The sequence below is a fragment of the Ambystoma mexicanum genome, chromosome 7q (genome assembly GCF_040938575.1).
Source record: "Ambystoma mexicanum isolate Mex_15411 chromosome 7q, UKY_AmexF1_1, whole genome shotgun sequence".
Lineage (NCBI taxonomy): Eukaryota > Metazoa > Chordata > Amphibia > Caudata > Ambystomatidae > Ambystoma > Ambystoma mexicanum.
In genome coordinates this window covers 46,033,866-46,059,802 of record NC_090941.1, presented here as the reverse complement: position 1 = coordinate 46,059,802, position 25,937 = coordinate 46,033,866, and the positions used below count along the sequence as shown (strand labels likewise).

The following is a 25,937-nucleotide window of genomic DNA, read 5'->3' as shown; positions in this document are numbered from 1 at the left end:
TGGGTCAGCATCCTTGAAGAATGATTTGAGTCTAAGTTTCCGTAAGAATTTGCGGATGTCAGATTCCACCACAAACCAGTCTGTCAGGAAGTGGGGACAAATAATAGTCCCTTAGATAATACTCTCAATTGTGCTGCCGAGAGTGTTTGGCCTGATAGATTAAAAACAGGGAGTGAGAGATATTGACTCATCTGTGGGTTGTTCGTCCCCTGAATCTCTGACGTCTCGGGCCTATTCGCCAGGGGTGGTTGTAGAAATGCGCGTCCCATGTTGGGCCTTGGGGTTGGCCTCTGCCTAAAAAGGTGGATAACCCATAAAAGGCGGATATGAAGGAAGGTAAGTATACAGTGAGTCAAAATGTGTATTTCCAGAGGAGTCACTACTAGTATCGGAAAACGTGACCCAGTGTCTCCAACCTCTCTGTCCTCCTATGGATTGTCTTTTATGTGTGTTTCTGGTCTCAAGGTAATTTGCTGCAAATAAGGGTAGATTGTTTCAGTTTTAAAATCCTGGATATCCTTAGCTAGCTTTTTCGTTTTAAAAAAATGTAATGTAGTGGAGCTTAAACTCCTGAAATTGTTTGGGGATTTCTTGCATTTTCTCTGGCTTCTTGGTTATCACTGCATCATCACAAAATATTCGTTCTTCAGTGTCAAGCTGTTTCTGGGCCAATGCTCCCAATCTCTCAGCCATAGTAATTGTTAGGACCATAACGTCTCTACTACATTTCGTAGCTATGCAGCTAAAAGGGTCTTATATTCCTCATCCTCTAAAAGGAGGCAAGGTTTGTTACTTACCACTAAACCAGCAGGGATAATATTGGCCTTCCAATATTCTCAAAGAAAATGCCCCTGGAGCTCTGTTATAAACGTTTTCTTTTTTAATTTGAGGAGATAATCACTTGATGAAGAAGGAATATTTGCATTACTACCTGCTGAATCGAACAGGGAGGGTCCTCTCAGTATTTCAGTGATCTGATCCTCACAAATAGTGCAGCTTCATGGGGAACATGAGATTATATTGGCAGATGATAGAATATTGTAGCTGACCCTGATGCAGATCAGTCAAATACTAGTGTGTCTGGTTCCGTCAAAGCGATGTTGGCTATTCTTAAAGCCAAATGGAAAATGATGGGACTACAGGCATTGGTAAGATTGGAAAGTGGAGTCCTCTTCATTGCATATGCTGTTCCTCTGTGCGCCCATCCCCAGTCTGTAACCTACCAACCACTGGTGCCCTGGGGAAGTCCCTACGGTGAGCCACTTAGCCGATAGGAGGGCCTTGTGAGAAATTGGCCTAATCTGTAGGAATTTGGTGCCCAGAGCTGTGGCGGCCATTCATGACCCTGTTGGAGGGAGGAGTAACATTCTGTTGATCCTGCTCCTCGAGGCAGGAGCTGCAGCAAGCTGGCTGCATGAACAGGGTGAAGCATGCACCCTGGTGGATGGAATGCAGATTATACGCTGCTTGGCCTCCGGGATGATGCGGAAAGGAGTGAAGTTTGGTTATTTTTCAAGCGAATTGCCTGGTAAATATTGGCAGTGGGGTGCACTTACATAGGTTGAATGGTAGACCCTGGGAGTTTGAGCAACAAATGGTTTAAATCCTACACGTACTGTTGTGGATGGAGTGCCGTGGGCTTGACAATGGACACATAAAATCCTCCTGACGGAAACTGAGACTCTCATTGCTCCTTTGGGGGAATCCAGCCCTATGGAACATTTCCTGCCCTGCTCTTCTGCTGATACTGAGAACCCCCACTGGTAGGATTGAATACCCATTTAAATGACCTGCAATGTTCTGATGACTGCTTGTTTATCTGAATTGAAGGCTAAGAGCACTGCAAGTATCTCACCTGTGAGGTCAGGCGGTCGATGTCTTGTCCTGGAGATTGAGACAAATGGATCCTGAATAGTCTTCTGAATCCTTAGAGACTATCACAGTATTACAGAGTCTAAAGAAATAATGTCTGGACTGCAGTGCAAGAGATCAAGGAATTAACAGTTAGAATGAATTGACGGGATGATCGGAATCAAGGTAATGAGTCTTGTATATGTGCATAAGTTAACACCTATGACACTGTGGTTGGGGATATGGACAATAAAATACGTGAAATCCACAGGCTGACCACCAAGATTGATGACCAGAAATACAGAACCAGATTTAATAAAGTCCACCAGATATCTCGGAAGGCACAGACATGACGTTCCTGCACACTTCGAGATGCATTTACAGTTGTTACATGCTGTTGTAATTGAAACAGTATACAGAGCTCCATTCCTTACCCCCACATCTAGAAATGACCCTGTAGAGTCCTCAACTTCCAACAAAGAAAAATGGTCATGAGAACATACAGGAAATATGATTAGATCTAACTTGACAGTCTAGTGATTAGACTTTTCAACAATTATACAATGGGAGTACCACATCAGAGAAGACAATACCAAAAAGTCAATTTTTGCAGTGCTCGCATTTGAAGTATTCTGAATTTCTGGCAGTATTTTATATATCCTGGAAACTAGCTATGGTATTTTGAATTTTTCAATGTTTTTGGTGTTTGTTCTTCTTTCTAAAGCTAGTTCTATTTTATAATGGCATCCGTGACATACATGCAAATATTAGTGACGTAATGCATACATCTACCAATTGCAACATCATTTCTGAACCCCACACGTTGTAGTTCAGTAGCTATGTTTCCCCAATGTCTTGTGATACAGAAGAAACCATACTGGCATGATATAACAACCCTTATTTGATTAACTATAAATGTTTATGGAATGGGTGGCAAAATGAAGAGACAGAATTCTAACTTCCCTGAAAACCTAAAAAAAGATACATTTTTCCTTGAGACACACCTGGATATGGTATGCAATAGTCTAAATTAAAGATTGGATGGGTAGGGTTGGAGTTTAATGCATCACAAATTAGAAACAGTAAGAAATTAGAGGTTTACTTGCCGTTTGCGAAATATTCCATGTTTTATCAGATGAAAATCCTGTGGAAAGCTAAGGGAAGTTCTGCTTCATCAAGATACAATTGGTGGGAAATGTCACCAACAGTGTGTCAGGATGAGATGAAAGTTTATTAAGATGGAAATGTATTCCTAAATGAGTCAAACTGCAATGCCTGGACTAAAGAAATGGTATTCTTTCAGTTGATCACAGGGCTGGAAAAGTGCCATAAGTGTAATGGATCTGCAATGACCCTGTCTAAATTATTTAAAGTGAGAGCACTGACCACTGCCATTTTAACTGCCAAAACAAACCTATTTGCTTACTGTAAGCGATTTTCTTTTTTATAAGAATGTGATACTTCTGACTTCCTAAAGTGCCACCAGGCTCTATATACAATTGACAAGGTCATTGGGCTGATGAAGACGACATATGACCAGCATTGTATACTGATTTATATATATTCCGAACTCTTTACAGCTCCATTTTCTTTTTTTGTTTATGCAATCAATCTCTCCAGCTTCCCTGCAGGCACCTTACAAGGGTTAAATTGCCCAATTTCTCAAGAGTTATTATACACCTACAGTTAGGAGAAGTGACAGGTGCGGATTGTATCCCTGTTGACCTCTAAAAGTGATTCTACAATACTGTAGCTACAAAATTGGAAGGGTTATTTCAAGATGTTCAATCTGGTGAACTTCCAGTGTCTGTCTAATGTTACCATAACCCTAATTCTGAAACTGGGTATAGAGGTAAATCAATGTGGTATGTCACCCAGTTTTAACCTTAAGTATGGGCTCACAAATCCTCATCAAATGCCTAGCTAATCTCTGTTGCCCATACTTATTATCCTGGATCTGAAAAATTATTTTCGAGCTAGAAATTCTACAGGCTGTTCTTGTGAGGTCAAGGGGTGAGGCGACGGGACAAATATTGGCAGTGGAAGGACAGTGTAGCGCAGCACGACTCAGACTAGCAGCGAAAGTATTGAAGATGATGTATTGGTTGATGAGAGAAAGTGGTACTTGGGTGTGAGAATGCAAGTATGGTGAGTGAAACTAAGGAGTGTACGGAGTAAGTGAGATTAAGATGGAACAATGACTGAGGGAGTGAAAGGAGGGTGAGTGTGAGAGAAGGAGGGGTGGGCCAAAGTGCTAGTGGAGAGTTGTGGAAGGGCAAGATTAGTAGAGAGTAGTGAAGAAGGTGAAGAGTAGTGGAAGTGGAGAGTAGAGGTGAGGATAAGAGTAAGTAGTAGACGTGAGATAGAATAACATTGGAAGGACATTAGTAAGGGGGAGAGAAAATATAGAGTGGGAAGACGAGAAGGGGAGAATAGAAGAAAGGGATAGGAAGGAAAGAACATCAGGGTGAGGAATACCAGAACATTACAGGAAGGAGAATAAGTGAGACATGGGTGATTGAAAGGTACCAATTCCTGTATCTAAAACCGTTCGATTATTCACAGACCCGGAGTTGTGATCCACCTAAAAGACCACAGAGGGAGTAAGAGATATTTGAGTTGCCTTGAAGCCCTCTCCTCCAGCAGCCTGATTTAATACAGTAGTTGTCAAATTGTTTGGGGATTTCTTGCAGTTTCTCTTGCCCGTTGGTTATCACTGCATGATCTCGAAATATTTGTTCTTCAGTGTCCAGCTGTTTCTGGGCCAATGCTCCCAATCTCTGGCCTGTAGTAATCATTAGGACTATTCTGTTTTGCCATCATATCGGATGCAATCCCTCCAGAGAGTTCAGTATGTGGTTGTCTGGCTTATTGTTGACTGGGGTAGAAGGGATTCCATTAACCCACTTTGACGATTACAGCCATAAGCTTTTAAAGATTTGTTGCCTCTTTCATAGTATTTTATGGTCTGTCGCCCTCCTGTTTGGTGCCTAAATTGGAGACCTATGTTCCGAGTAGGCCGCTGCATTCTTCCATCCAATGTTTGATAATCTTTCCCCAATTCACTTCAAAGCCAGTGGCGAGTGAAGAGTTTCAGTACAGGTTCCCAGACCGCAGAATGTCCTTATGGGTGACATTCATAACATAGGAATGCCAATGTTGCTGAGCGCACACCGAAGTTATGTAAATAGATATGGATATGTTGAGGAAATTATTATCACTCTAATATCTTCATTTGCGGTGGAGATAATGGCAGCCCTGGCACAAAAAGCTGCTGTACAATGCACAATCTAAAAAGTGTCCAACGGTAAAGGACACTCCCATGCACACTCTTAGTAGATACGCCAACAACTTTTTGATTATTCCAAAAATTCCAATGCAAGTATTAATATCTTCAACAATGATTGTCAAAAATAATTCCTTAATAAAAAATAAAAAAGCTCAACTCGTTTCGGGAGATTACCTTCATCATGAGCAGGTATAACATAAGTATTCAAAGCAATAGTGTCCAAACTCCAAAACAAAATGTTATAGATAGTTTTAGTATGATAATAAAAATATTTTCAAAAATCTCAAATGGTTATATACATCAAATCACCTGCATGGTTTAAAGCGCATTCTCAACAAGAAAAGCTTCTCCGTGAGTCTTCATAAAATGTATGAATATGATATTGTGAACACTGGAGTATTAACCTGGAAAAGGGAAAACATCTTAACTGTACCACTATTTATAAAGGAATTTAAGGGCAATGCCAAATTAGAAAAAATAAATGTTTTTTCTCCCAAATGGGAGAATTCTAAGGTAGTACTCCCACATATCTGAAAAAGTAACCGGGAGAGTTCAGTAAATATTGTAGAATGAGTAGGGAAGATCTCTGAATAGAAATCCTTCCCATTGAGGAATGAATAAAGCCACTTCCCCAATTTACATAATTAAATATTAAATGTATAGATTGCACTGAGAAGAAGTTTGTGATGGTGAGGATTAATCAAATGAAAAGGTAAATATACATGATGATGGACCTATGTGCACCTAATTACATCCTCAATAAAGGACATCCATAGACATCACGGGGTACCTTGAATAAAACACACAAAGTGTTAGCATGTGGCATGCTTGTCAGGGAGAAGTTGGCAAAAAAGGGCCACTTTGTGACAACGGTCAGTGATGTAAACATGTACCAGCGTAATAACGTCTAGACACCATTTTGGAACCTATTACGCTAATCTAGGTTGAGGATGTAGAGACAAAAATATCTTCATGAATGTCATGATGAAATATAAAAGTGGATAAAGAATTGTTTTGACCATCTGGGGTGAAGTGATGAAGGGAGCTCATCCTCATATTATTGTTGGGATAAAGTATCCTCTTAACAACTTGAATTGAGGTATCCTGTTCTCCATATTGATCCAATGTTATTAGAGTTTGACAAATGTTCCAAATATATATATATTTTTTAATCCGAGTACAAATAATGTAAAGTTTTACAAGAAGAGTTTGTGATGAAGTATGGTCTATAAAATAACAGCATAGTATCGTTATTATGTTGCATATCAAAGGCTCTGACAACCCAAACCTTCATGCTGGTTTAATAAAACTGAATTGGGATTTAACCATTTTTCAAAACTCTATAATGTCGTTAACCCGAATGGTTAACAGTGTCACAAAGTGATAGGTTGAATGATATCTAAGAATCTTTATCTTGATGTACAAAATACCATCAGACACTCAAGAAGATGAAGAACAATCTAAGCTGTTGAACTGTATCAATTGCTATAAATTCCCTACCCATACTTTGAATTACTTACATATATCATAACTGTTCTATGGTGTTACAATTATTCCTTTTACAAAAATGTCACAGTTTCTACATAGTGTAGCTGTTGTATTGCTGTTATATACTTTGTTCTGTCCGGGGTTAGGTAGTACCTCACTAGAAATTGAAATCCTCTTTCTGCATATTGCACACTCTGGGCGGTCCTCCGCAGGCCCCTGCAAGCCACCTTCCAGCTCTCCTACGGTATTTCCACCCCCAGTTCTTTGTACAAGACATGGGCATAGGCTGGAACTTTATCGCACAGCTTAGCGCCCAGACATTCGTATAGGTGGGACTTTAGCCCCTGCAAGTCACCTGGGGAAAACATTACCCTCTTAGGCCATGTGAGAGCTCTGGTAGCAACTTTACTATTGTGTGGTTGCATTGCCCAATACCTCTCTGCAGGATTATGTCACAAGCATGTAATGCTTGGATGGTTCATATCTCAAACATGATCTGGTTCTCAGTAGTGCCTCCCTTGGTTGGGTGAACTTAATAACACTACCCTTTGTTGTGAGGTACAGTATATATGAAATACTGTTTGGTTTCCATTTCTGGAGGCCATCATTCTCCTACCGTAGTTCTGTATTTTAAGTGTAGGACTGAAGAATGAGTGTTGGTGTTCACAAGAAAGATTAAATGCAGTGATGAAAATAGTCTTCAGAGAATAATACCCTGTCTTGGCTGGTGCCTCTGCTGCTAGGGTTTGCCCAACATATATTTTAGGGAACATAATGTCTCTTTCAATGGATTGCCTTTCTACAGCACATTCCTCATCTGATCGAGTCTTCGCATTTTTTCCTTGACCGCAAGATGTCCTTCGCCCGGCTTTCGGGTTTCAATCGTTGTTCCGACTGCCACTCCATATTGTCGGTACAGACCCGCACGAGGTATGCCTCTGGTGCATTGGCACGGGTCATGACAATTAGGGGTGTGCGTCATGCACTAAAATGCAACCAAAACCGGTGCGCAAGCGAGCTGCTAAACTCGCTTTAAGGTGACTGCTTTCAAAATCTCCTGCCCGGTCGACCGTCCCATCCTCAGAGGCCGAGTCCGAGGGGCCAAGCCCTGAAAAAGATGAGGATTAACATCAGCGGAAGAAGAAGCGGTCCCATTCTAGGAGCCACTCTTCCTCATCGCACAAGAAAAAGAGGCGCCACCGTTTAGACCCTGATTCTACGACGGAAGGAGGTAAGCATTCGACTGGACCGTCCACTCATAAAGAATGGGAGGATGTCCAGATGCTTGAAATGTTTCAAAAACTTGCTGCTGCAGGTGCAAAGAACAGGTATGCATGGGCTCAAAGGAAGCCGCCATTAAGAAAGTTAGAACCAGATTAAGATCCCAATCTGGGACAACAAAGGGAGTTGGCGGAAACTTATTTACAAGGTCCTTCAGGAATTGAGCCATCACCGGGATCGTAAAATATAAACCTTGATCTGGGGACCTTTTTATCGCAGACAAGGCTGCCAAATATCCTTTGACTGTGGTGACTTGAAAGCCTGCTGAGGCCAGTGACAGAAGGAGCTCCATCACTGAAGTGGTGAGGCAAGAGATCTAGTCAATCGCATGCTCCCTGCTCTACACCACAAATCTTCTCCAACTGCAAGCGTATAGAGATCTTGTAGATGGTCTGCGTGCAGCCAGCCTCACCTCGTACTTCCTCAGAGAGGTCCCAGTCATCAAATCTCATCCTCTCAAGAGCCACGCATGTAGGTTGATGGACTCCGGGTAAAGCACCCAACCTTCCAACTGGGTTAAGCGATCCGGGCGCTGAGGCAACCTGAGAGGTGGACATATGGTCAGATCCATAAGGTCTGAGTAACACGTCCTCCTCCCCCAGTCCAGGGGGGATCAAAATCATGTTTGCTCGAAAAACTCTTGAGCCTCCTGATAGCCCAAGGAATGACAAGAAGTGGAGAGGGAAGGTCCAATCCACCAGAAACGCATCCCATAGCACAGCGTTTGCTGGGAATTCTCTCGAGCAAAACTGTTTGCACTTCCTGTTGGACTATGTGTTAAACAGTTCCACTGATGGGGTACCCCAGCGAGAGAAGACCTCCTTCAGTACTTCCTGGCACACTTCCCACTCGTGTAGGACCATGCTCTGCCTGCTCAGAGCATCCGCCAAACTGTTTTCTGTCCCCGCCCGATGAACTGCTGAGATCGAGATCCGGTTCTCCAATAGCCAGAACCACAGCTGCATCGCCTCTCTGCATAGGGTGAAGGAGCGCACAAAGCCTTGCTTGTTCAGCTAGTGCATGGCCACCTTTGTGTCTGTCAGAATCAGGACATGCTTCCCCTTTAGAGATGGAACGAACGCTCTCGGGGCTCACTGGATGCCTCGCAACTCCAGCCTGTTGATGTGCCACCTGACTGCCCTTGCTGACCACAGGCTGTTCTCCTGCAAGTAATTGCAGTGAGTGCCCCAACCCTTCAGGGACACATCCGTGACCAATCAGGCCTGAGGCCACGGAGTCCAGAAGGGTTCTCCCACCATGAGATTGCTGCTGTCGGTCCACCAACCAAGGCCGTCGACCACTGCCCTGGATACCTTGAGAGAGCACTAGGGGCCTTTGAGTTACTGGGACCACTCTCCTCGTAGGAGCCGTTGAAGAGATCTCATATGCAGCCTTGCCTGTGGCACTTGAAAGATACAGGAGGCCATGAGGCCTAAAAGGCAGAGGAAGGAAGCTGCTGGTAAGGTAGTGTGGTTCCGGAACTGGTTTACCATCTGCGCAATGCTGTTGACTCTCTTCTTGGGGTGAAAGGCCCTCCCCACCCCATTGTCTAGGACTGCTCCGATGAACTGGAGCCTTTGGACTGGCGTCACATGGGACTTCAAGTTCAGGGAGAAGCCCAGCCTGTGGAGTAGTGAGCAGTTGTCCTCTAGGTGAGACAAAACCTGCTGGTCCGCCGACTTCCCCCAGATCACCCAGTCGTCAAAGTACGGGAATACGTGGACTCTGAATCGCCTGAGGTGAGCCGCGACTACTGCCATGAGCTTGGTGAAGACCCTTGGAGCAGAGGTCAACCCAAAGCGAAGCACCTTGAACTGACGTGCTTGTCCCCTATGAGGAACCTCTGGAACTTCCGGTGCTTTCGATGTATCGACACATGTAAATAAGCATCCTGCAGATCTATAGACACCAGCCAGTCCTGTAATTCGAGAGTGTGGAGAATTTCTCTAAACGTCACCATCTTGACACCCGCACCTGCAGCGCCATGTTTTTGAAACATTTTAAGCATCTGGACCTTGAAATCCTCCCACGTTTTACGAGTAGATGGTCCAATCTAAGACTTAACTCCTTCTGTCGAAGAATCGGAGTCTCAGCGGTGGTGCCCGTTTTTCTTGTTCAATGATAAGGAAGAGTGGCTGCTAGAATGGGATTGCCTCTTCTTTCGCCGATATTTCTCCATCTTTTTCAGGGGTAGGCCCCTCAGTCTCGGCCTCCGAGGACCGGACGGTCGGCGTAAAGCGAGTTTAGCAGCCCGCTCGCACACCGATTTCGGGTGCATTTTAGTGTACAACGCACACCCCTCCATGTCGTGACCCGTACCGAGGCACTAGAGGTATACCTCATGCGGGTCGGTAACAAACATTTTAGAGTGGCAGTCAAAACACTGCTTGAAACCCGGGCTGCAGAGATCTCGCGGTCGATGAAAAAATAGAATTCTGACGAAAATATGTCAAGTAGAGTCGAAGATTCGATCAGATGTGGAATCTGCGGGAGAAGAACATTTCTCCGTTTCGTATTTTGGATTATCAGCCAAGTGTTTTGGGTGCTAACAAATGGTATTTCTGTGTTGAGAATGACCCACTTGGGAAATGTAAAATGATGCATATGATAAGAATGTAGTTCTTGTATTTTTAATGCATTTACCATTGTGTTATCTGTAGTAATCACCTACATCGAGCTGACTGTCAAGAATCAAATGAACTTTCAATGCCCCCAAAGTTGGAGCTTGAGGACTTATCAGATGCTTCCCACCAGTGTAAGTATCACTATACACAGCATTATTGTGTCTCTGTAAATTGGATTATGTAATTGGTTCTTGTTTCATATTTTCTATAATTTCTTTTCTTCCTGAATAGAAAGTTACATACAGACAAGACATATTTTGCGTATTTATTTATTTATTTTTACATTTGTGGAAGCATGGTAGGTGATGTAGTCCAATACTAGTAGACGAGAACCAAGTCATTAATGCTTTAACATATGTGAGAAAGTCCTATTGAAGATCCCTCTTCAGGGCTCGAAATTAAGGTTGGATAAGCAGGAGCTAAAAGCAGCTCCTGGGTATCCAGCATTAACCAGTGCCCAGGAGCTAGGCTGGGGAACGAGGAGCTAATGCATAACGTTACGCAACGCCCTGGCGCAGCGGGTTGGCAATTTGGAGAATAGGGCGGAGGAAGCGGAGGGATGGGCCCGGAGGAATAACATCCGCATTGTGGGCTTCCCGGAAGGAGCAGAGAGCCACAACCCCACAGAGTTCATCGAATCCATGTTGCTGCAAGAGCTACCTGGAGGAGCTCTGTCGCAGGGGTTTGCGGTGGAAAGAGCGCATAGGGCTTTAACGAGGAAGCCACCGCCTGGCATTCCGCCCAGGCCAGTGATCGCCAAGATCCTGAGCTACCGGGATCGAGAAAGGATACTGGAACACTTCCGCAAAGGGGGAACTATTCAAAGAGGGGCGGCTACCATAACGGCCTACCCGGATTACACCCTGATGGTGCAACGGAGTCGAATGAACTTTGGGGCGGTCAAAAGGAGGTTGAGAGAAGCGGGCCATAAATATATGTTGCTCTATCCAGCGAAGTTGAAAGTTTTTCACAAAAACAGAACTTTGTTTTTCGACACTCCGGAGGATGCCATGGGATGGCTTGACACGCAGGGCTGCCCCCAGGAGGCGGATATCCAGACGAGAGGAGGCGATGGAGGAGATAAGTAATGAGCAGAGGGGGCACCTGAAGGTGGCGTGGCTTAGGACTATGGGACTTGATTATAGTCATTGATGCGGCCCGTGGGCCGGTGGGGCTAAATTGGAATAGAAAATGAGCCGTCAGCACTGTGACTACTGCTTTATTAGGAGCCTATTAGGAGCCTGCAGAGCACGTCTTTATACCCCCATTTAGAGATTAGTTAGGTCACCAATAGTGTGGTGACACCCTGCTGGGGCCTTGGCCTGGGTTCCAGGGTAGGTCCAAACGCGGGGGAGCCTGAGATCCAGGGATGGAGCTGGGCATTTGTTGGGGTAGGGTGAGGGGGAGGAGGGGGGGGTGTGCAGTGGTTTATTGTAGTTGAGACTGGGAGAGGGGAAAGGGAGTTTGGGGGGATTATAGTTACGGGAAGTTTGAATTGGGGGACAAGCCTCATAGATTTGGGGAGTTTTAGTTTGTATACGAGCCTACATAGAAATGTCAGACAAATCAATGGCATCGGGTAATCTCAGAATTGTGACCTGGAATGTGCAGGGCCTCAATAGTTATCTAAAACGTAATAATGTAATGATGTACTTAAAGAGGATGCGGATCGACATAGCTCTGCTACAGGAAACCCACCTCACCAAGGATAAGTTGGAGGTGATCAGGAGAAAATGGAGGGGTAATGTTATAGGGGCTACATACTCGGCATATGCAAGGGGGTGATTATATGGGTAGCACTGCACGTGTCATTTCAGCTTCTCAGTTCAACAATTGATCCAGAAGGCAGAATGGTGGTGGTGGCAGGACTCTTGGAGAACAGAGAAGTGAATATCATAAACTTGTATGCCCCTACCCATGATACAGCGGCATATATCAGGTCTCTATATAGTAAAATTAGCCCCCTGGTGGGTGGCACGATGATATGGGGAGGGGATTTCAATAGCACTCTGAACCCCAGGATAGACAGGTCTGATGATAAATTTGAAAAGCCGGCAGCGAAGGCGTTGGGGACACTGTTCATAGACCTTAGCCTAGAGGATGTGGGGAGAAGGCTACACCCAATGGACAGGCAATATTCGCATTATGCAGTGCCACACGACCTGCATACAAGGCTGGATTATGTGTTTGCTTCTGCCGAAATAGCAAGAGAAATGGTGGGGGCGGAATACAAGGCCCGGGTACTCTGACCATTCGCCTTTGTTCATAGAATGGCAACATCAACCCCCCAGGGCGCGGATCCCGACGTGGAGGCTCAGAACTGAGGCTTTACAGGATGCGGGATTTAGAGAGTACCGGAGGAAGGTTATTGAGGAATATTTTCAAATTAATATGGGCAGTGTACGCTCTGTGGATACGGTATGGGAGGCATTTAAGGTGGTGGTGCGGGGGGTAGCTATATCAAAATCCAAAGGGCGCCAGGGGGGTATTGAACGGGAACTGCAAGAGACAGAAAGAGAGCTAGAGGGCCTGATACAAAACGAGGGGTCCACCCGAGAGAATAGCGCTAAAATAAAGGATTTACAGTTAGCTTGTGGTGTACTCTGGGACAGATTATGCAAATTAAATTATAAGAAATACACAGAGAGGCTACATGCAGGGGGGGATAAGCCAGGTAGATTACTGGCCTGGTTATATAAAAATGAGACCCCCCGCTCGGTGATCAGGGAGGTCAGGGACGAGGAAGGCCAAATCCATAATACCCAGGAGAGGGTAAATGAGGAGTTCCTCAAGTATTATAGACGATTATACGAGGACACAGAAGAGGATATGAATCAAGAAATACTGGATACGATAGAGGATATAGGGCTGCCCATTTTAGATGAACTAGAACGCACAGAACTGGACGCCCCCATCACTTTGGACGAACTGGAGGCAATGATCCAACACCTGCCTACATGTAAAGCGCCCGTGTCGGATGGGTTACCCAGCGAGTTTTATAAAACGTATAACTAGGAGCTACTCCAGCCGCTGCTGGCCATGTTTAATGAGGCTTATGAGCAGGGGGAATTGCCGGCGTCCCTCCGCGAGGCAGTTATCATCCCGCTCCTGAAACCAGGCAAGCCGGACACAGAATGCGGATCCTATAGGCCCCTGTCTATGCTCAATCAGGATAGCAAAATACTCATGGCAGTGCTGGCCAATAGGCTGAAGAGGGTAATTGGCAAGTTGATACACCCGGACCAAACGGGTTATGTCCCCGGTAGGAATATCACAGACAATCAAAGCAGGCTACACCATATCATTGATCAGACCGAAGGAGACTCGGGCGAGATGGCTATCGTGTCGCTGGACATGGTTAAAGCCTTTGATTCAGTGCGGTGGCCATGGTTGATAGCGGCTCTGAAAGGATATGGTATGGTATGGGACTAGGATACATTAGATGGGTCCAGATGTTATATAGCACCCCGATGGCAAGAGTTAAAACTGGAACCACAATTTCAGATAAGTGGCAACTCAGCAGGGGGACCAGACAGGGATGCCCCCGGTCACCCATGTTGTACATCCTGGCATTAGAGCCGCTGGAAATATGCCTCGACAACAATACCGGGAGGTAGGGATTCGCACAATAGGAGGCACACACCTGATATCACTGTATGCAGATGATGTGCTCCTCTACTTGCACTACCCGGAGGAGAACTTGCAGTATGTGTTGGAGGTGATGGATAGTCACGCCGCCCTCTCGGGCATTTCGGTGAACCCCGGGAAGTCTAGCCTGTTCCCCTTGGGAAGGTATAAGAGTTCCCCATTGGAGAGGCTACCCATCCTGCAGATACCCTGGCAGACCGTGACATTCAGGTATCTGGGCGTAAACATTTACCACAAGATAGAGACAGAGCACATACATAATACAGAGAAAGCGATGGAGGGAGTCAAGAATAGCATGGTGTTCTGATCTAGATTACCCCTAGCTATGATGGGGAGAGCAGCTCTGCTCAAAATGGTGGTCTTGCCTAGACTCTTGCACTTTTTTGTGAATGTCCCGTACTTGATCTCTAGATGCTTTTTTGTGAAACATCATGGCATGTGCAGGGGCTTCATATGGGGTAACTCCAGGAACAGGGTGGCCCTGTGGAAATTACAGAACACATGTGATAAGGGGGGCATAAACCTTCTGAATTTCGAGCTGTACTACCTGGCGGGACAGTTGTTGTATGTGGCAGGGTGAATTAGCTCCATACTTTTTGAGGGAGGCAATATGGCTGCATAAAACAAAGATAGCAGGGAGGGGGAGACTATTGAAGCTGGGCTGTGAAGTCTGGCGCAGGACATGGAGAACGGTGGGTGACCCAGATCCGCTTTCTCAGCAGGTCCCGCTGGCCGTGCTATGCAGGGAAGATTCCCAATTGTTTGAAGTGGTCCGCAGATACTGGGAACCAGTGGGCTTGGCCACCCTCGGTGACATATTGCGGGAAGGGGAGGCACTGGGATTCCAGCGGCTGCAGGAGGAGACAGGGGTGCATAGTGGCCAATTCATTACATATACTAGACTCATGAAACGGGTGAGAGAGAGGTGGCCTGAGACAGTGCTAGTGGAAGAACCTGATGCCACCCTAGAAATGATGTATGATGTCTCAGAGGGTGGGCATGAAATATCTAGGATATATGAGCTCCTAGGGGCAAAGTCGGGGAGGGAGCTGCTCCAATTGAGGCATGACTGGGAGGAGTGATTCCCTTTAATAATGAATGATAATTAAAGAAAATACAGCGTCACATCTGTCCTCTAAAGCTTCAAGTCAGTAATTGTAAATAAATGCATTAAACGTGCCAAGAGACCAATTCTGTCTATAGTCGCTAATATAATTATGTGGAAAGCTAAGAATATTTTTACATTATAGGTAGCCATAAGGCCCCTGTGAAGACCAGACATCAGAAACTGTGTCGGTTCAAAAAAGCTCATGTCCCTAAAATTCTGCCTATTCAGTAGGTTAGTGCACTCAATGGGCATAGTACATACAAGCCCATACATAATCTCCTAAAGGTTTTTTATTGTTTTTTACATTTCTGGTTCTAGTGTGTAATTGACCAAAAGATCGAATGGGCTTGTGATAGAATTTCTGGAAAAAGCTATGTAACGCCCCAAAGAAGGCCATAAAACATCACAAAACTGTACTATGGATAGTGCTGCATGGAATATAAAGGCAGAAACATATGTCGACTATCTATGAGGCGCTAATATCTAGCTTCATCTCTTTTGGAAAACCACATCTTAGGGCTTCCATTGAACAACTTCTGACTCATATCTGGTTTTGTTCCTTTTGATTTGTTACTGATACTGCGGAAGAACGGACGACAATGTTTTTCTTGTGTTGTTCCCACCAGTGTCCAATATGTATGTCTTTTGAAACAAACTGACTTGACTTATAAGATATGGTCCTCAGTCACATACTAACCCCACTTGTGCATTCATTGTTTTACTGTGATTTTGATTAATTGATTTTAGCTCATTTTGTAGGTTTGAATAAAATTGAGAAAGGTCCTTGTGGAGATTCTGTATAACGCTCTAACTAAATAATAGTGGGAAGAGTGCACTGTATTGAATAATAGGGACAAAGAGAGGGGTAATCAATCGTATGTTGCTTTAATTTTCTTGTTTACACTCTCCCTATCTTAAGATTGATCACCCGGAAACAAAAAATAAATAAGGTAGTACCCAATTAATCTACCACATTTAACCTGAACTTAACATGTTGGATAAAATAAATTAAACATTAGCTAAATGTTGGGGCAAGGTTTGGGGTCGGGTGTGGTAAAGAATACATTCTAGAGTTGTTAATTACTACCTCTTGACACCATGGATACTGTACAAGACCCTATTGTTCATCCTAATGATTGCACTCACCCGTACAATATGTGCGTAGAGAATTTGTAATCACTTCAATACAAACATGCATTAAATTGTACTGTTAATCACAAGTTTCACATATGCCGATTCTAGCCGAGAGGTTTCGCCCCGACTCCTTATCAAGGCACAATTTTGGCGAAAAAACTATCCTCAATTTACAGCAAATTGCACAAAATGTAGATAATTTTCAAAATATTTCCTTGTAAACAATACGACTTAACCCCTTAAATCAAGGACGAGATAGCTCGTCCTTTTTGGCACATCATTTTGTGTGATCCCAGACAAAAGTAAAATCCAACCCCCGGGCTATGTGAGGAGGAGGTTGCTCCTCACAGCCCAGTGGGTGGATTTCCTTCAGTTTCACGACAGCATGCGTAATGTGTGCTGACGTGAAACTGAAAGTAATTTTCACTGCGCCACCCCTTTCGGCTGCCGCGGTAATAACAGAAGGTACGTTTCCTTCTTTTTCTCTCTCGATCTACAGCATTATCTGCGTCTTTCCTTGGCTGAGCAGGTGAGTGCTGTGATCCTTGCACCCCATTTGCCCAAATTGTATTTTGAAAAAAGGTTTCCAAGTCCCTGTGTGCCCGCATCTCCCTCTTTGAATCCCCTTGCTCGTTCCCTCCACCTTCCGCCTCGCAGCCCACCCACCATCCCTGATTGGCCTATCCCTGATGTTGTTTGGGTCTAGCGACCGGCTGTAGTGTTCCTCGCCTCTTTCTTTGGCTGAGCAGGTGAGTGCTGTGCCCCTTGGATCCTATTTGCCCAAATTGTATTTTGGAAAAAAAGGCTTCCAAGCCCCTGTGTGCCTGCATCTCCCTCTTTGAATCCCCTTCCTCCTTCCCTCCGCCACCCAGCCCTCCCACCGTCCCCGATTGGCCTATCCCCGGGGTTGTTTAGGTCTAGCAACCTGCGCTAGTGTTGCTCGCCTCTTTCCTTTGCTGAGCAGGTGAGTGCTGTGCCCCTTGGAGCCTATTTCCCCAAATCGTATTTTGAAAAAAGGTTTCCAAGCCCCTGTGTGCCTGCAGCTCCCTCTTTGAATCCCCTTACTCATTCCCTCCACCTCCCAGCCCGCTCACCGTCCCCGATTGGCTCTCCACACAAGATCATTACTGTCCTCTAAATGGCAGCCCTCTGCCCGTGCAGCCCCTGTGGCTAAGGATCCCGAGGCAAGTCGGCAGCTCCGACAGAGGCGGCTCCAGATCATGTCTGCAGGTGTCAGCAGGGGATGCCAGTGGCCAGCCATCAACCAGCAGCGAAAAATAAGGTAGAGGTGGCCAGGGTGGGGAGGTTAGCAATCTCTCTACTCTGGAAGCCCTGCCACACAACAAATCTACTTACACTGTGATTATTAGCTTGTGTCCTCTAGGATAATACTGTGATTGCTAGTCTAAACCCTACTCTTACAAATTGACTCAACCTGACCTGATTCACATCTAGAAAGCACCACTACAGAATAACACTGTGATTGTTAGCTTTTGCCCTCTAGGATAGTACTGTGATTATTAACTTGCCAATTTTTTAACTATGCTGTGATTATTAGCTTGTGCCGCTAGGAAAGTACTATGATTATTGGCTTGTGTCCTCAAGGAAAGCACTGTGATTATTAGCTTGTGTCCTCGAGGATAGCACTGTGATTATTAGACTTTGCCCTCTAGGATTATACTGTGATGACTAGCTTGCGCCCTCTAGGATAACACTGTGGTTATTGCTTGTGCATTCTAGGATACTACTGTGATTACTGGCTTGTTCCTTAGGATAATACTGTGACTGTTGGACTGCGCCTTACCCTTGGAGATTAGCACACATTGATCTGATTCACATGTGATTATTAGCTTGCATATTCTAGGTTAAAACTGTGATTATTAGCTTGTGCCGCCTAGGATAGTACTGTGATTAATAGCTCGTGCCTCTAGGACAGTACAGTGATTATTGACTTTCCGTAGAACAATACTGTGATTGTTAGACTGTGCCCTACCCTCAGAGATTAGCAAACATTGATCTGATTCACATCTGGAAAGCAGTACTACATAACAGCACTGTGATTGTTAGCTAGTGTCCTCTAGGATAGTACTGTGATTTTTAGCTTGCACCCTCCAGAATAGTACTGTGATTATCAGCTTGTGCCTCTAAAATAGTACTGTGATTATTAGATTGCGCCTCCTAGAATAGTTTCGTGATTATTGGCCTGTTCCTTAGGATAATACTGTGATTATTAGACTGTGCTCTAAGTTTAGCACCCAGCACCCACTTACCTGATTCACATCTAGAAAGCACCATTACAGAATAACACTATTTATTAGCTTGTGCCCTGGTGAATAGTATTGTGATGACTAGCTTGCGCCCCCTAGGATAGCACTGTGATTATTGCCTCTCCCTCAGGATAATACTCTGACTGATTGTCAGACTGAACGCTAACCTTAGATATTAGCACACATATACCAAATTCACATTTAGAAAGCATCACTATAGAATAGTACTCTGATTATTAGCTTGCGTCCCCCTAAAATAGCACTGTGATAATCGGTTTGCTCCCACTAGAACAATTCTGTAGTTATTAGCTGTACCCTGCTTCACACCATAAAGTTTTGTTTACTGCAGTAAGCCTCTTCCAGGGAGACCCACATTAGAGACAGCCACTGGAATATCCTAGCGATACAACCTTAGTAAACCTCCCCAACCGGACAACCCTAACTCGAGACAGCTGCTGAACTGCGCCAAAAATATCACCTGACTAGACCACCTCAACAGACAGAGCCCAAGCTTGTACCGGACATTCCCCCACACCAAGTCCCACACCACAAGACAGCCGGACCAAATGCAAAAAGACCAACTCTGCATCAATGAACCGAAGAAAAACTAACGAAAAACGCTCAAGCTCAAAATGCCGCGCAAACGAATGGGACCAAAGGAAAGACAAAGAGCAGAAAGAACAAACCCAACTGACTCACAACTGCAGAACACACTCCCACAGACAAGAACGACAACAGAAGCAGCGCTGAGACAAGAGAGAAATCCCTCTACCTAACTCCATACCTCGCAAATAACCACTCACCAGAACGAGCCAATCCAAAGTACAATCAAGAACAACCGACAACCAAACAAAGCCACGCAGAGAAGAACGGACAAAGCTAGAAATAACAAGAATATAATCGACACACTAACACCTTACATCACCAAAACAAGACAACCTTCTTTTTGAGAGCCACAAAATCTAGAAGAGGAGCCTGATGAAAATAAAAACCCAAGACTGAACCTAGAAGAACTTTTCGACGACACAGACACAAATGTACAAACACCTCAACTAGAGATCAACCTAGAAGGAAACCTCAACACCAGTGAGAAGACAACACCGACTTTAAAGCACAAACCAAACTACACCTTTAAAATCCACTGCAACCTAATAAACGGAAGATCCATGTCAAAACACTCAACAAAGATCTTTCACCTTCTCTGCGACAACGGCATTGACCTCCTATTCATCACAGAAACATGGCTGGATGACAACTACAAAATCACACTCCAGAGCTGCCTCCCCACCAACTTCAAATGCCTTCAGGTAAACAGGAAAAATAGAAAAGGAGTAGGCCTAGCAGTAGCATTAAAAAAACACCTGAAAGTAAAAACAGACAAACCTCTTAACATCATCAACTGCGAAACCATTGTCATACACCTATCAGCACATCCAAAATCAAACCTCAAATTCATACTGGTTTACAGACCACCAACATATGATGCAACCTTCGTCGACAACTTCATAGAAACCATCACCAACATAGCCATCGAGCACAAACATCTAATAATCCTGGGGGACTTCAACATTTGGTTAGAAGTAAAACACGCCAACTCTCAAAACTCACTAATTGGGCAGCTAACCATGAAATTACAACAGTTGGTCAAAGGGGCAACACACTCAGCAGGACACACCCTTGACACAATCTTTGCCAAGAAAAAACTTATCACCATGGCACCACCAATACAAATACTTTGAAGCGACCATCTCGTCATCTCATTCGTGATCACACTACCAACTGAACTCAGTATCCAGTCCCTCAAGCTCACAACCACCAAAAAAAGAAACTGGAAAACAGTCAAAGCAAGCAACCTATTGGAACAACTGGAGATGACCAAACCTTCAACAACAGAACTGGAGCTGGCAGACTTAGACGGGAAAGCGGAGCTACTCCACAAATGGATTGCTGATGCAATTGAAAACATCACCCTGGAAAAACCATTTACCCCCTCAAGAAAAAGAGCAATGGCAAAATGGTTCACCCCACTACTGAGCACCATGAAAAAGAACAAGAAGAAGCTGGAATTGGAATGGAGGAAAGAATACAACCAATACAAGAAAACCCAGTTCCAGAAACAAATCCGATGATACAAGAAGGAAATTCAAAAGGCAAAGAGAAGGCATTATGATGACAGAATCACCAATGCCACCAACACACAAAAAGAAATGTTCAACATCATAAAAGAAATGAAAAACCCACCTGGTTGCGACAACACTCCAACACCCTCAGAGAAACTATGCAACGACTTGGCAGACCATTTCAAGAACAAAATCAACAACATCCGACGAATCATACAAAACAGACCAACCAACCCTAACACTCAACTAACCGGACCTGACGATGAGCCACAGCACAAACTCCAAAACTTTCCTGAAATATCAGCAGAGGCATTCGTTAAGTTGGTTAAACACAGCAAGAAAGCGAGATCACCCATGGATCCCTGCTCCCCTGACATCTACAAATCAATCCTCGCACAAGGAACGCCACCAGAATACTACAGGAACTCCTAAATCTTTCACTCACAACAGGAACCCTACCACGACCCTTCAATTCAGAATACATTAAACCGTTTTTAAAAAACACAAGTGGCAATGCGGAAGACCTCTCCAACTACAGACTGATTTCAAACATTCCCTACCCGGCAAAACTCCTAGAAACGTACGTATACAAATTAACTCAAAAACAAACACCACCTACTAGACCCAGCACAAGTCGGTTTCAGACCCGCAAGAGGAACAGAATCGACACTACTATCCATGTGGGACGACCTAAAAACCAACGCAGACTCCAACTCCAACACAACCTCAGCTCTGATTCTGCTCGACCTCTCCGCAGCCTTCGACACAGTAAGCCATGACACCCTAACCAAAAGATTGGACGATAAAGGTATAACGGACATGGCACTACTCTGAATTAAATCATTCCTATCAGACAGAACAGAAACCGTATGGATCAAACCCTTCAAATCTACTCCACAAGTTAACGACTGTGGAGTACCACAGGGATCCTCACTATCACCACTATACTTCAACATCTACCAGACTCCAGTAATAAGGATCTTCAAAAAATACAAAATGACATGCTACAATTTCGCAGATGACACTCAAATCATCTACAAAATCGAAGATACTCAAGCTGATCACTCAACCCTAACAGAATGTCTAAAAGAAGTCTTTGACTGGATGAACGGTAACAACTTGAAAATCAACCAAGGAAAGACAGAAATCATGATAATATCCAAAAACCACGAGTACAACACCTACATTCCCTGGCCGACGCCCTAACCTTAGAACCACAAATAAACGCAATAATCAAGAAATGCTTCTTCCTCCTTCAGACAACAAGAGGAATCCTACCGTTCCTCTCCTTCACCCACAAAACACTTACAATCGTCGCCCTCATCATGTCAATAATCGACTACAGAGACACCCTCTACCTCGGGATGCCGGAATACCTCCTGAAGAAACTACAATTCATCCAAAATGCAGCATCCAGACTCCTCCTCAAACCATCCAAAAGAGACCACATCACTCCAGCACTTAAAATACTACATTGGCTCCCTGTCAAACATCGTATCACTTTCAAAACAAAGTGCATGACAGACAGGGCAATCAGTGGACAAGGAGCTGAATTCCTACAAAAGAAAATAATCTACAAGCCAACAAGACTCCTCAGATCAAGCAATGAAATCCGCCTGGAACCAAAACCATACATCAAGAAAAAACTAGGGGGCTCCTCCTTCTCCCACCTGGCTGCAAAAACCTGTAACAACATCCTGGAAGAAATAAGAAACACCAAAGACCACCTACAATTTAGAAAACTACTAAAAACCTGGCTCTTCAACACCTCGAAACCAAATTGAAACTAAACAATCGAGCAGAAAACACAAAGAACAGATTGACATGACGACACAGGCAACACCCAGAACCGACTAAGGGTAACTCCTACAACAACAAGAGAGACAACGCTAGGTGGAACAGAACACAGGCAACAACCCCATGAGGACAGAAATTAGCATACAGGCCCAACACTATCTAACAACCTCACCCACTCCATGAACGTTACCAAGTGCCATAGAATTATGAATGTTAGCAAGTACCACATTGAGACAGAATTGTGAACGTTAGCCGGCGCCGGATCCAGACAGAATTGTGAATGATAGCAACTACCACATTTAGACAGAATCGTGAACATTAACCTACGTCGCATCTAGATAGGAATTTAAAGGTTAGCAATCGCACACTTCGATAGAAGCGTGAATGTTAGCAAGCGCCACACTTAAGATAGAATTGTGAACGTTAGCTTGCGTCACATCAAGAGAGGATTATGAATGCCGACCAGTGCCACATCTAGATAGTATAGTGAATATTAGCCATTGCCACATCTAGACTGCACTGGGAATATTAACAATGCCATATTTAGATAGAATCCTATATGGTAGCTTGATTCGCATCTAGACAGGCTCGAAGGTAGGTCAGTACCACATCTGTGATACAATAGTGAATATTGGGCATGCGTCGTATATAAACAGGACTGTGAATATTAGCCAAGGCCGGATTTAGATAGAAATAGAGAAATTCACGAGCCACACCTAGAAATAACGTGAAATTTAGCACACATCATCTCTATATAGCGAGGCCAATAACCTACCCACTAACAATCTCACCCCTCTGCATACACCTCTCAAACGCTAACCAAACACAACCACAACCCTAAAGCAGAATAAACAGCACAACTTCACAACACTGCAACAACAAAACAAACTACACATAGCTTTGCACAACAGCACACAACGGCTACTGAACGGTAAAGCACCCCAAGCTCAGCAAACAGTGTTAACCGAGATGAAGCTGCCAACAGAACATCACTGATATCTTGAACTGATCCCGCTCACTCCCACCAACTTCACCCCCTTTTTCCTTTTCAGATCCACCAGCGGGCCAGGGGACCACTCGGTGGTGATAGTGTGCGGTACAAATATCCTTTAAAATTAACATTAACATTGTGCCGTTCAGATCGAGGGAGTTGTCGTTGGAAAGGGGAAGACTCTTCCCCTTTCCAACAAAAGCTTTTTTGAACCATTGCTTGGCATGGACCGGGCGCAGAGCGCCCGATCCGCGCCCAGCAATGCCACTAGACCACCAGGGATCTGTTTGTGAAGTGGGGGCAGAGGGGGCTGCTTACTATGTAAGCAGCCTTCTCCCCCCCCCCAGCCCTCAAAGTATGGGGCCTCACGTATTGGGTGCCCATCTGCCCATAGGGGACAAAAAAAGAATAATAATTAAAAAAAATGTAAATACAATCAGATTTGGGTGGGGATCCACTAGACCACCAGGATCTTTTTTTATAATGAAAGGGGGGTGGTCCTCTCCCCCAACCCCAAGTGAATGGGGTGCACCTCATGTAGCTCTCCCTGGGGGCAGATTTCTGCCCCTAGGAAGGAGTACATGAGATGCCCCCCATCCATTTGGGCTGGGGAGAGGGCCACCAGAAATCTTGCCTCTGCCCCCCCTACCCCCAAGCCTGGGGAAGAACGTTTTCCCCACCCTGGGGGCAGATGGGCACACTAATGTGCCCATCTGCCCCTAAGGAAGAGGCAAAAAAAAAACAAAAAAACAAAATGTGTTTTGTGTGGGGGCCGAGGGACACGAAACCACCACTGATTATGTGGAATGGAAAGGGGGTGGCCCCCTACCCCAACCCAAGTGGATGGGGACACCTCATGATTTCTGCCCCTAGGAAGGGGTACATGAGATGCCTCCTCATCCATTTGGGGTGAGGGGGAAAGGGCTACCAGAAATTTTGTCAAAGGGCCCCCCGATGCATGGGGCAGTACATTTTGCCCACCCTGGGGGCAGACGGGCACACTAATGTGCCCATCTGCCCCTGGAAAGAAAAAGTGGAAAGAAAAAAAAAGAAAAAGTGTTTTGGGTGGGGGGGCACTAAACCACCATGGATGTTTTAGTAGAAAGGGAGTGGCCCTCCTCCCCTTCCACCCCAAATGGATGGGGGCATCTCATGTAGCCCTCCCTGGGGGCAGATTTCTGCCCCTAGGAAGGAGTACATGGGCAGCCCCTCATCCATTTGGGGTGGGGGGCCACCAGAAAACATTGGAATGGCCCCCCAATGCATGGGGCAGTTTGTATTGCCCACCCTGGGGGCATATGGGCACACTAATGTGCCCACCTTCCCCTAAGGAAGAGGCAAAAAAAGTGTTTTGGGGGGGGGGGGTCACTAAACCAACAGGGATGGCTTGAAAGGGGGGCTGTGATTGGAGAGTAGTAGTGATTTGTTTTTGCTGGGCTGACTATAGGTAACAAATATGTTTTGTTACCTTTACAGCTTTTTCTACGCGAGCAGCTGCAACGTTATATGAGTACTGTTTTTTTTATTATTCTATGAGTAGGGCCCATTGTCAGTGTGGTGTGTGGGGCTGGGGCTGGATTGTTGGTGGTCTGGGTAGGGTGGGCCATCTGGGGAGATATTTTGGTGGGCTGGGACACAATTGCAGGATTAGCCCACAAATGGGCCCCCATGCCAGCATACCATTGATGTTTCCCTGGGAGCGACTGTCTCCCATGTGGGTTGACCGTCCGCAAGCCCAACCTGCATCTCTGGGTGTGCTGTTACAGATGTCACCGCTGGGGAGGAACAGGGATCCTGCCGGAGCTCACCGAAACTGCAGCTGAACTTGGGGATGGTCGGCCCACATGGGAGACAGTCATCCAAGGCCAGGGACATCACCCCCCACCATCCTGACGCTGTGGCTAGCATGCGTTGGAGAATTTCCCTAGCTGGAGGGAAGGGGACCCTGCTGGGGCTCCCTGGAGCTGCCGCTGTGCTTGGGGACGGTACTCCCACATGGTAAACGGATGTCCGAGGCCGGGGACATCACCTTCACCCGTCATGCAGTTCTGGCTGGGGTGCGTTACAGCTTTTCCCTTCGGGAGGTATTGGCACACTGCCGGGGCTCCCTGGTGGGGAAAAGCTGTAACACAGGCCAGCAAGAACTCCAGGGCGGTTGGAGGGGATGTCCCTGGCCCTGGGCATCCATTTCCCATGTGGGTCTACCATCCCCAAGCACTGCCCTGGCCCCAGGGAGCCCCTGGCAGGGTCCCCTTCCCTCCCCATGGGGAAATTCTGTAACGCAGCCCAGCCAGCGCTCCAGGATGGGCGGGGTTGATGTCCCTGGCCTTGGGCGGCTG

At 45.3% G+C, this 25,937-nt stretch overlaps 1 protein-coding gene across 3 annotated transcripts in view; it reads left to right on the top strand.

The window, feature by feature from the left end:
* OFD1 (OFD1 centriole and centriolar satellite protein) overlaps positions 1–25,937 on the top strand; it is a 1,295,367-nt gene that overhangs the window by 939,861 nt on the left and 329,569 nt on the right. For all 3 annotated transcript variants that reach the window (XM_069640569.1, XM_069640570.1, XM_069640572.1), the window contains one exon: positions 10,570–10,664. In XM_069640569.1, coding sequence (XP_069496670.1) covers positions 10,570–10,664 — 95 coding nt within the window. The remainder of the gene's footprint in view (positions 1–10,569; positions 10,665–25,937) is intronic.